Source organism: Parasteatoda tepidariorum, chromosome 6, assembly GCF_043381705.1.
Source record: "Parasteatoda tepidariorum isolate YZ-2023 chromosome 6, CAS_Ptep_4.0, whole genome shotgun sequence".
In the NCBI taxonomy this organism is placed as follows: Eukaryota; Metazoa; Arthropoda; class Arachnida; order Araneae; family Theridiidae; genus Parasteatoda; species Parasteatoda tepidariorum.
In genome coordinates, this window is record NC_092209.1 from 33167329 (window position 1) to 33180459 (window position 13131).

Here is a 13131-nt window from a genome sequence, read left to right on the forward strand (position 1 = left end):
GAAATTTTATTATGCAAATGTTTGCACTTCCTATTATCTGTCACTGTAACATACAGCAGTCTAAATGTTGAACTTTTTCAACTTAAAGTTCCATAAAAATTTAAATTTTTTTTTATATCAATATGAAACTGCAGTACTTTATGAACTAAATTGTGATCATCAAAAGAGTAATCGAATCAGAGGGTTATAAACGGAATTATCTTATCAACGTTATACCCCTTTTGCCTGTAGAAAAAAATATATTGCACAACGTTAACAAAACAAATCATATATATTACATAAATAGGTATCATAGGTTGACGTTGTGTTTTAGTAGTAAAAGAACTTGTGAACTATTTGCGTGTCACTCAAAGGCAAGAACTACCATCGAGTAAGTAGGCATATCCTAATATAAATGTCCACAGATTTATTGCCTTAAATTATTTATATTTTCCAAAAATATTTATTATTATAGTATAAATTAAGTATTATAGATGCATCAATCATAAATTATTTTTTTTAATGATTTTTCCTTCAAAGAACATTCTTATTTAAAGTTACATTTACTTTTAGTGTAAACCTGTTGCTTTTTTAAATATTATTTCAAAAATTCCAATCTTTACTTTTTAAGTTAGCTTCGAACAAATTTTTTTCAGAGATTTAAATATTATTCAAGGTGTTGTTAATTTAAAAGTTTAAATTTCCAAACGTTATACCTCCTTCTTAGTATAAAATTACCACTATTCAAATGTGATCATGATTTGCATTGATTTAAGAATAAAATATTTTTTGCTACTTAACTGCAAAAGGGAAACATTAGAAAACATAGCCTATGTAACTTTCTATTATTCATATTTATGTAAAACATCATATGAACTATACAAAGATATGTTTTTTAATTTACATTTTTATTCTAATATTATTCTTTTTAAAAATGATATCTCTTACCTATATATGTCAAGAAGTATCTCAGGGATGCATAACCTTTTTAGGATTGTCCGCCATAAAATTAGTATATAGTACATATACCCAATTCAAAGGAGTTATGTTTAGAAACTTGTGAAATGTTTTTATGAAGCAAAGCTTAAAAAATTTTTAGTTCTATAAAAATTTGTCTCCAATGTTTAATTTTTCCAGGCCATAGGATTATTTTTTAACAATTGATTGTGCTTCCCATGTTGAAGCTGCTACAAATTTCTTTCAACAAAAATTTGATGTTTATTTTGACTCTTATAAAAATTCTGCATGCATATTTTTGAAAAATATATTAGAATTATCCTTTGCAAATTTTATACTAATTACATTTCAACTATTGCTGTTAAATGATTTGTTACTAATGTCTCTTTACCCACAAGCTGCTTCATATTTGTTTAAATTTTTGGGAATATTTCTGTATCAGTACCTGTTCCTACCAACTATCATTGCCAAAGCACCAAAAAAAAAAAAAGCCATTTATTTTTTATAAAATTTCTTCAAATAATATGTTGTGATATGACCTGAGGTGGGTATATAAGTTATACTCTTTGAATGTCTTCCTTCTGTGTTTCTATAATTTATTTTTTATTTGAATGCCACTGCCTGGAAGTCTTCCAAATTTTGCAACTTTTTTGATGTGAGTACAGTAACAGAAATCTTCCTAAAATGTTCTTTGTCAAACTGATAGATCAAAAAAGTTTAGGAGTTAGTAAAAAACAAAGTTTTATCAGTGATTTTGCAGGCAACAGTTTCATTTAAAATATTGTAAGCTGTATTTTATTTTATTTAAAAGTATATGCATAAGAATATTTAGTTTGTAAGAAAATTGTTCTTTTTCTAGCTTCAAAATATGTAGTTTTATATAATTTAAAAATTGAATCAAGATAATATCAGGCTTCTTGGTTATAGGGGCTGCCAATATAGTGTGAGAAATTGCCAAATTTGTTTGTGTTATTAGGGTGTTTAGTAGCTAAGTTTGTGGAACAAAGAGAAATATGTTAAATAAAAATATTATTTTAACAGTTATTAATGAACTAATGTTTTCCAAAAAAATTCTTTTTTATGCTAATTATAATTATATTTACTTAAGAAAAAAATTAAAATGTGTTATTTTTGCAATTTAAAAATAAATCAATAAAATTAGTTATTTATTTCCCTACAATAATTTGATAATAATGCTATAATTTTTATTTATTCAAAGATATTTTAATAATAAATAACGAAACCCTAAAATGATATTATAGCACTGCAATGACACGAAGTCAAAATGTCAATCTTGCCAAATATTTTTTTAAAAAATATTGGAAATGATTTACAGTAACAATATATAAGCTGCAAATGAATTTACAGCTTTTGTACTGTTTGCTTTTCTTTAAAAATGAAGGAAACAACTAACAAAGTCAACTGATAGTTTTTTCTTTCCATTTTTCTATTTTGGTATGATAGCTAATGAACTAAAATTTTCTAGCTATGGCTGAGCCAAAATCAAGTGAAGGAAGAGGAGCAAGAGCAGATTTCAATCCAAGATATTTCAGAAATCAAAGAGGGATGAGATATAACAGGGGTCATCCAAGAAACTATAACTCTGAGAAAAAATACTATCAAAACTCAGACTTGGCCGCTACTGATAGTTCAGCTGCATCCAATACATATGAAGGCAAAGAAAGAACTGCTTTAAGAAATAAATCTAGTCATCAACCTTTTTCTGACTGCTCAAACAGTTCTAGCATAAACGAGGATGCCATAGTCGATAATGATCTTCCATCTTATGTAAATCAACGATATATTCCAAAAGATGCGACCAATCGCCTGTCCCATGGAAATCACTCTAGTAAAGCTAAGTTTAGATCGGAAGAACACAACAATGGTTCCAGTAGTAATGCATATCATTCAAAACCACTTCATAAATTTGATTATAGAAAAAGGATATCGAATTCTACAAACGGTGAATCTAATTATGCCGAAAATGAACAATTTACGCAATTGTCCACTCATAATCCACCTTCTACATCTCGAAATTCATCTACAGAGGTAAGACAAAGTTGGAAGCATTCAAAAAGTAAAAATATACCTTCAGCAAATACTGAATCTTATAAAAAGTCAGATCAGAAGTTGGATTATGATGAAGAATCAAAAGCGGCATCCCAAAGAGGTGAAATCGTCGATGGTCGTTATATCAGGAGGCATGCAAATAAGGCTATACCTCATTCACGATCATACAATTCATTTGAAAGCAGTAGTAACACGGGAAACACTTCTTTGTATTGTTCCTACCCCCCTAGCAGAGATCAAACCCATGTTTTGAAAGAACAGCAAAAGACATATTATGATTTTGATTACAATAGGGATTATGCGTATGAAAGTATGAATCATACAAATGATAATGCCAAAAGAAAAACTCATTCGAATTCTCGAAAGTATGATGCAATTGCTTCTCCAACTGATGTTTATCATTACTCGTCAGGAATCGATGATGAAAAGAAAATAAACACTTCATCTAATAGAGTTTTTAATAAAGAAAGTCGCAGCTCAAAGCTGTCAAGGTATAAAGAAAATGATGCAAATCAAAGAGGTATATTTATTTTGTTTATTTATCTTTTATATAACTTTTATAGAATACCTTTTAAAAAGGGTTTTTTAAAGACTGTAATCATCACAATGAATGTTTTATACAGATCAAATATTTACTGAATACATTTGAAACTGAAAATAATTTTATTTGTTTATTTATTTTGTGACACTTGTAATCTAAATTGAATCTTAGTTCATACGTCACGGTTTGATATTTTAACAAGTACAATTTAATGCAAGTCTGATATCAAAAAAATTTTCTAGAAGCAACGAACTGATTCTAATAGATTTTTAGACACTGATTTCAGGAAATAAAAGCATTCGCTCACATACCATTGTCTCATAAATTGAAAATTTGTCAAACTTTTTTAGTATTTTTTTTTTTTTTAAATTTTAGTAGCCACCTTATTGTATTGTTATCTTCTAACGACATGGATGCATATTTAGTGTCCTAAATTATCACCTCTAGCTTAAACTGATGGTATTTAGGCTAGTTTTAGTGAATCAATCAAAACAAATTTTTAAATACAGTAGGGAACCAATTATCTGGAACGGTCGGGACCATCGCTATTCTGGATAACTGATTTTTCCAGTTTTCTGAATCGCTACAAAAAGCCGTTTTTTTATTGTTAAACCCAACTAAAAAAAAATTGGAAATAATCTTAAAAATAAGAAAAAACACTGAAGTAATACACTAATGATTATTTCCAAATGATGGTAAGGTAAACATCATTAAAAAAAGAAAGAAAAATCATAAAATCTTATGAGGAAAATGTTTTTTTTTTTTAAAAAAAAAATGGCGAGAAAATTTATCGAATTTCGTTCCGGTTTTTTGGTTTTCTGATTTCCGGATAACGGGTTCTGTACTGTAATATTTTTTTTTTTTTTTTTTTTTTTTTTTTTTTTTTTTTTTGCTTTGATAGATTATACTTGAAAATGGCTCTTAGCCCAAGAGAAGAAACTTTTGATATCTTTATCTAGACAAATGAGATGTGATGTATTTTATTTTGCTGAGCTGAATCCTACCTCTAGTTGATAAAACTAGTACTTTAGAATTTATAAATGTTCTGCTTATTTATTTATTTATTTTTATTACCTACACCTACTTATGTGTTGTTCCTTGTATACTTTTTTATGTTAAGTTAAATTAAAACAAAATTAAGTCAATAAAACTAACAGTTTAGAAGAAATCAGGGTTTATGTAAGAAAATTACAACTTTGAATTTATACCCCCCCCCCATGTATAAGTACGTACACAAAAATGGAGAAATTTTAACCCCCTCCCCCCTTCGTACATTACCGTACATAAGGTCTTAATCCCCCCCCCCCTCCTTTAGAGTATGTACATTTTATTAGTCTACACCCCTTTTTCATAAAAATTAAAATAATTATGTTTTAAATAAAATTAAAGGTTTTGGGTTTCGGGGTGGCAGTGCTGTGATTGCAGGAGGATGTTTTCAGGATGGTAACAGAAAAAGTTTCGGGGAAAGTTTGGTGTTTGCAATTTTTTGTTTTACGAGACAACTTTTTTTGAGAACTGATTTGCTCATTCTAACAAGTGGTTGCCGTGTGAAAAAAAACACAAGAACAAACATATGTATAATACATGTGTAGAAAAAAGTCAAATTTAAATGTGTGTTATGCTTATAATGTACATACTTTGTATAATACCTCCCTCCCTCCCCATCATACAAAATAGCAAATCTCCCACCCCCTTCGGGATGTACGTACTTTTTGAACTGCCCCTAAGACCTTCATAGCTTAAAAACTTTTAGTCCCATTAATTTAAATTTTATTAGATTTAGCAATAAAAAAATACACAATAAAAAATGTCTTACTTTTCTATATAACAGCATGAAACATGTAAATAAGTATAAGAGCAAAGTTGTACTTTTGATGTATAAGAATCTCCTTAACTTTTAATTTTTTAATCCTGATGACTTAGTTTTTGTCACATGTAGTTCAATGCAACAAAATTCATATAAAATAATGTCTGTACTAGCCTGTACAGCAACACACGACACATAAATTGGTAGTTAATACAAAACTACACTTTTTATTCCTAAAACCTTTATAACTTCTAAACTATTTGTCCTATCAACTTGATTTCACAGTCATTCAATTCAGTCTAAAAATATACATATGTAATACCTCACATGACTATATAGTGATAGTTTTTATCTACTTCAGAATCTGTACAATAGGCATTTTATTATGGAATCTCTAAGTCAATTTTGTGAAAAATCCATATGTGACTGGAAAAAAAAATTACTCTCCATTTGAAATCTGCTCACTAAAAAGCAGTCATTACTATATATTATAGTGCAAATAATTTTTTATAGCTTTCTATAAAAAAAAATTTGCACTATAATATCTGATTTTATGTATAATTTATTATAATTTTTTAACATTTGCTATCCTGAGTAATTACTATTAAAAAAAGATAATTGCAAAATAGGATGATATATTTTGCTGTAAACAAGTTTCAACACAAACATTTTTAAGCAGGGCAGGTTTAAAAATAATTATTTTTAATTTTATGTTTCTTTGGTGATTTGTTATTTATTATTATCATTTAAAGCTAAATGTTTTATATATTATAGATTTTTTCATAGTTTCTTATTAGAAATATTCAGAAGATTATAATCTATCACAAGTAGCTAGAATATTTAGTTTTATTATTTAAAGTCTAATTTAGTTGATTTTAAGAGTATAAGCAATTGTGTGGAGCTCTTTGCATTATAAATAATCCTTATCTTTTTTCAGCTTGACATTAAAATTAAAAAAAAGATAAGCGGAGCTTAAAAACCTTTGAGAAAGAAAAACAAACACTCTCAGTGCATTTATACTTTTTTTAGACCTGTTCAAGAAATTTTTTTTTATTTTAAACATTTATCTAAATGATTATTATCAGGCTTAAATGTTACTTTGATTGCATTCAAGTTTTAAAAATTATTTTTTTACAGTTCTTAGAAAAATCGTTTTCATACATAAATGCAAGAAACTGTTTTTTTTTTCTCCCTTGATGCAAAGTATGTAGTATTAATTGCAAAACTTAATTGATTAAAACTTTTTAAGTTATGTTTTTCATTTAATTTTTTTTTATTTGAATATTATGAGAATTGAAAAAAAAACATTCGATGCATTTTATTTAAACATTTAGCTAAAAGTTATAAAATAAATTTTAATTTTTTTTTTTTTTTTAAATACAGATCTTGTAAGGTGGACACTGCATAAAGTGTCTTCTGGTTCTGCGAAGTTTTCATACACTTCATAATTTTAATTTTAAATCATAAATAAATTTTTGTATTGAATTGAGTAACACTTTTTCATTTAATATTTTTTTCTATATTATTTATTATTAAAAAAATTTCAATTTTATTTAATGGAGTCTTTCCTAACTTTTTATTGTTTGCCCTTTATACTGAGACGATGATAAAAGTATGAGATTCTGACACAATACATCTCAAAAAATTTAAGTAATTTATCTTATATTGATCTTTTGAATTTTATTTTAAAGAAAATTCAAATCTGAAAATTGTATGAATACTTCTATAACTTTTACTAATTTTTTCTTTTGGATTTATTTTATTGTAAATTTTTGACGAGATGGTTAAAGGTTAGAAAGACACTAATATTTTACATACTTTTGGTTTAGCGTATGGATTTGTTAAGCACTTGGATCTTGCTCTGTTGCAAAAAGCTGTCTTTTTATCCCTGTTTTAATTTTATTAAATTGCAAAATAATTTTAAACTAGAATTAATTATTTAGTTTTTATTTTTTACAAAGCCTTATACTTATTGACCCATCTATCTAGAATTGTCTGAAGTTCGAATATACCTACCTATCCATAGATTACGGACACCTGGCCTTAGCTGTTAGTGCATGCATATTACTGATACTTATTGACCATCTTAACATCTTCACACTTATTTTTTTTAAATTGGAAACAAATGTTTTTTTTTCTATTTTGCTCGGTCTAAAATCTGAATTTTCATTCCTTATTTATTTCCATATTATTTTAATAAGCAATGTGATATGCATTAAGGGTAATATTACATTACCTATTAACACAATCCTAGTATATTACTTAGTGCCATAATTACTGGCATCAGTGATAGTAGGGTTATTTTTTACGGGCCTCTATAACGGATAAATACCCAAAATAATGAAAAGTTTAATAAATGAAAAAGAAGCCTTACCTACTAAACTCTTGTGTAGATTCATTTTATTCATTTACAAATAAAGTCAGACCATTATAAAAAAAAAAGAAAAAATAAATAAATAAAAAACACTTAACAGCAGAACATTGTTTTATTAGTCAAATTGACAATATAACAATATCTGATGACGTATTACAAATTGTCTCATAGACCCATAAATGGAAATTTAAGAGAATTCATAAAAGTTGTGTTGTTTTAAGCTAAACCCTGTCTGAGAGATTAATGTAGTTATATAATACCTAGTTTTTTAACTAATGAATGTTTATACAAGTTTTTGATGTGTTTAATGAATATATAATTACTACTAAATTTTTTAGAAAATTGAATTACATTATATTTATGAATTTTATTGGCTGTTTTTCTATTTAATGTATTTGTTAGTAATGAAATGTTTAAACTATTTGTCTCTTAAATTATTTATACCTAATATATATTATTTCAGAGTTGTTGATCCAGCATTTAAGTAAAGGCGATTGTGAGTGCTTAGTGTGTTGTGAGTCAATCAGAGTAAAGGACCAGATGTGGCATTGCTTAAGCTGTTACCATGTTTTTCATTTAAGATGCATTAGGAAATGGGCACGTTCTCCTGCAGCTACTGTTGAAGGTTTGTTTTTAAATATAATGTAAATAAAGGCTACAAAGTAATTTTCAGGGAGCAATTTTGCCTTTTTGAATGAGAAAGTCATAAAGAAATGTTAAAATATGTGCAATTCTGTAACATAAAATTTAATTTGTATGTTTATTCATAGATATATACAGTACCAGGGGTCTGTCCAGGTCGAATTTGCTACCGTTTAGCGGTACCTTCACAAATTCAATTTTAGGAAAAACGGTAGTTTCACAAAATACTTTTTCTTAAAATTTTATTCTTGTATCCCTTAAGAAACGATAAATCTATATTTTTACTATGTTTTTGTGTTGATTTTTTAATATAATTTTTAATTTTTCACAAATTATGTCTAAATTTTCTCAAAATGGGTACCTTTCAGAAAAACCTAGACAGACCCCAGAGTACAGAACCCGTTATTCGGAAATCAGAAAACCGGAAAACAAAAAAACCGGAACGAAATTCGATACATTTTCCCGCCATTTAAAAAAAAAAAATTTTTTTTTTCCTCATGAGATTTTAGGATTTTTCTTTCTTTTTGAAAGATGTTCACCTTATCATCATTTTGGAAATAATCATTAGTGTATTAATCCATCGTTTTTTCTTCTTTTTAAGATTATTTCCAAATAAAATTATATTTTTAGTTGGGTTTAACAATGAAAAAAACCGCTTTTTGTAGCGATTCAGAAAACCGGAAAAATCAGTTATCCGGAATAGCGATGGTCCCGATCGTTCCGGATAATTGGTTCCCTACTGTATATGCAATTTTAATTTTGTTAAAAATATGAAATGTATAATATTTTCCATTACCTTAAATTTGATTAATTGGTCTGAGGTAGTTCAAAACTAATCATAGTCCTTAATTCTATGAATTTAGTATAAAGAAATAGGTATGAAATTAAATAGCATGTATATAAAAAAAGGAGATGTATAAATAAAAATAAACATGAATAAATATAAAAAATTAAAATGAGATTAAAAATTTTCTCTCTGCATTAATACATGAATAGCCAACTCTTAGATAGATTTGATTTGTTAAACTTTTAGAACAGCGGTTCCCAAATAGTGTTCTGTGGAACCCTAAGATTTGATGGTAGGTTCCCAGAGTTTAAATGTTTTAAACATGTCATTACATTTCATGAAATTGTTTAAGCAAAATACCAATAAAAAAAATAATTTTTTTTGCCTTAATAAAAATTTTATCATTTCTCATCAAACTTTTGAATTCAAAATAAAATGATCCAATCCTAGAATTATGCTTCTCTTATAACAGCGTACTTTATCCAACTTATGCATACACCATAAACAAATTCTGATACTGCTCCAGACCTACAAATTTAACTGTTTGATAGAATATAACCAATGATTTTAATTGATAAAACAATGAATTTGTTTTTCACATTAAATATTATCAAAATAATTAGTAGTTTTTTTTTGTGTGTTTTCACAACTGCTAATTTTATTTATAAACTTAGGGTTCTTCCAAAAAGATGCTCGATCGTTTAAGGTTTTGGTTTAAGTTTAAGGTTTAGTTGTAAAAAAGTGCTAGCTGCTCTTTTAGACAGCCTAATGAAACAACAAATATAAAAATGTATTTTTTTTCACTGCAACTGTTCCCAATTTATACTTGACTATTTCTTTTTTTAATGACTTGGTAAAACTGAAATAAGACTATTTCAGACATGGTCAAATCCATGTTACCTTTAAAAAATGACTCTTGTGAGTTAATGTTGTTTTACCTTAGTATTGTTCAAAAACTTATTCAATATCTAATTATAAAGTTAAAATTATTCATTTGAAATCTGAGTTTTTTTTTTTTCAGTTTTAATGTAATTATTTGTTCCTTTCAGATGGAGGGTGGCGCTGCCCTGCCTGTCAGAGCTTAACAAGTAAAGTTCCTTATGACTATTACTGTTTCTGTGGGAAGCAAAAGAATCCTGAGATAAATTACCATATCACTCCTCATAGCTGTGGGGAAATTTGCAGCAGGAAAAGGCCAGAGTGTACTCATCTTTGCAAGGAAATATGTCACCCTGGACCATGCCCTACCTGTGTAATTGTTGTGCAAAAATCTTGTGGATGTGGTAAAACTTTCAAGGTATTAAATAAATTTATTTATTTAATATATCTTTTTGTATTCATTGTATTTTTCATTGCAATTTCTTGTGAATTTTATCTGTCATTTTAAATGTTAATGTTAATTTTTCTATATTTCTTAAAAACGTGGTGCGTAGCATTTTTAAAAAGTGCTTAAAGGTGCTTATTTTCGATTTTCGTTAATTAAAAGCCCTTAAAAAAAGTGTGTTTTTCATATTGTTGCTTTTCATATACCTTCGGTCCATAGCGTACATAAGCGCTAATAATTTTATATGTTTGGTGAAATACTCACGAGTCCGTATGTGCATCTACTGAGCTGGGTTTAGTGAGATTATTGCCTTCTCATGTGTAACTGCTGCATTTTGCAAGATATTCTCAATTTCAGACTTCATTTTCCACCCTCTGATATCAAACCTAAAAATCTCTTGATCATTTTATAACGGCTAATATAATCAAGAAAAGAGTGTTTTTATCAGAAACTAGTTATTTTCTCATAATCATCTAAACTCTGAAAATTATTTTTCATTTTGTTAACGTATATAGTGCTTAAATAGTACTTAAAAGGTGCTTATTTTTTGTTGAAAGATTTGGCTTCGCACCCTGAATAAGAATAAACAATTTTGCACCAATTTTATGATCTTTTCTTATTTATTTAACTTTTTTCCAGTTTTTTTTTTTTTTTTTATCACCCCAAATTTTCTAAGCTTCTGTGGTTAATAAAGAGATAATGTTAGAAATTTTCGGCATAGAATTAAAATTGTGACAGCATTTTTCCAGATCTTCTTCTGGAATATTTCCCAGACGGGTGTCAATAGCCCATTGTAGCGCTCTAGTGCAATGTAAATAAAGTACTATCAAATTTCTGTTGGGCAAGTTTTAATCATCTGTACTTTTAATCATCTGTAAAAATACTGTTCAAAGAAAGGTAGTTGCATGGAAATAAGCAACAATACAGTTGAGTGTCTTGTAAATAGTAATCATAGTAACTTTAATGGGTTCTGAGGTGTCTTAATTTAAATATAAGATTAATGTAGTAGACCAAATTAAAAGTTATTAAAAATTTGCTTAAAGCTTCAGTAACAAAAGACCTTTTATTACAATCCTAATTTTAAAGTTAGCTTTAAAATTAAATATGAAAAATTTGAGTTTCCTGATATTGAACCATTTTTGTTAACTAGTAAACTTTTTGGCTGATTATAATTGAAAAAAAAATGCTATGAATTTCAAAAGAATGAGTTTAAAATTTTATTTTATAACTTTTTGCAATCCAAAATAATTTTTTACAATCCAAATAAATTTCACTTTATAACAATTATATGTTTCCAAAACTTTATTAATCTTGTATCTTTTTATTTGGTTCTAGACAACAACGTGTAAGCAGTCTAACCAAGAAACCTGTGACTCTATTTGTGATAAAACATTAAACTGTGGTAACCATTCTTGTAAAAGCTTATGCCATTTTGGAGAATGTTTACCCTGTGAAGCAGAAATTTCCCAAGGTATAACAAAATATTTTATCACTGTATTTAATTCATAAATGTATATTCATTCAGAATTCCTTCAGAATTTCAGGAGACTGTTATTAAAAAAAAACTAGATGGATACAGCAAAAACAAACTTTGCAGTAAATACATAGAGGTGCCAACTATTAAGATTTATCCATAATTATTAGGATTTCATAAGCAAGATTACGGTTGAGTGACAAAAATTATAGTTTTTGTGAATTTTGATTCTAATTTGTTTAAAATAAGTTTTTGCCTTATCTACCCTAAAGTTTTGAAATTTTGTTGTTTTTAACTTATTTTTAGTTTTTTTTCCTACTCCTTAAACAATACTAAAAGCAATAAATGAACAAAAATGTTTTGATAGAACTAAGAAATAAAAATTGGAAAGAAATCCCGTATTTCTCATTACAACAAGCTATTTTGAAACTTCTCTTCTTATAGAAAAGTAAAAAAAAAATATATACGTATATATATATATAAAAAATAAATTCGAATCTGAAATGCTGTGAACAAAGATTTTTAGTTCAAATGCAGAACGATAAAAAGGCAATAAGGGATAGTTCTGTTTTAACCAAAAGCTTGAACATTGATTTCAGGTTATTAATTTTATCATTTTATAATGAAGTATAAAATATCAGTGTTTTATAATTTTTAATTGTCTTTACCTAAGCATTTCTTTTCTTTAATTGTAAATTCATGCATAATTTTATTGATATTATGTACCTATATTGAATTAAGTAATATATAATTGTGCTTATTTGAATATCATTTACACTAACTGTATATTTGTGCTTTTGTACTTCTGATTACTAATGACTAGTTTGGAAAATTGGCACCTTTAAATAAAATTTCCTTTAACTTGTGACTTATTGAATTGTGTAAAAGACTTTGTTTTCTTACCCATTTTGTTGTGTGATTAAGAAGAATTTTGTTTAAATATCACACCTGTGATCAATATTGTTGAGTGCAGTCTAGCAGGAACTGAACTATTGCAATAATGTATGTGCTGTGACCAAAGGTTCACATTAACCTTGAATTATTTCCTTAAACCTTGAATTGTTTCTTTATTTTAAGCAAGATTTATTTTTGTTGTATTCATCTTAGTTTTATTTTTTATTATAGGCATCTGAAACCCTAGGGCAAATTGGGAATAACCTTTTAACTCATTTATGT

The 13131-nt window shown here is 27.2% G+C and overlaps 1 protein-coding gene across 1 annotated transcript in view; it reads left to right on the forward strand.

The window, feature by feature from the left end:
- Positions 1–52: 52 nt before the first annotated feature.
- LOC107456445 (nuclear transcription factor, X-box binding stc) overlaps positions 53–13131 on the forward strand; it is a 30272-nt gene continuing 17193 nt past the window's right edge. Inside the window, exons 1-5 of the mRNA XM_016074307.3 lie at positions 53–370; positions 2423–3526; positions 8192–8353; positions 10207–10454; positions 11817–11952. Coding sequence (XP_015929793.1) covers positions 2425–3526; positions 8192–8353; positions 10207–10454; positions 11817–11952 — 1648 coding nt within the window. The 5' untranslated portion in view covers positions 53–370; positions 2423–2424. The remainder of the gene's footprint in view (positions 371–2422; positions 3527–8191; positions 8354–10206; positions 10455–11816; positions 11953–13131) is intronic.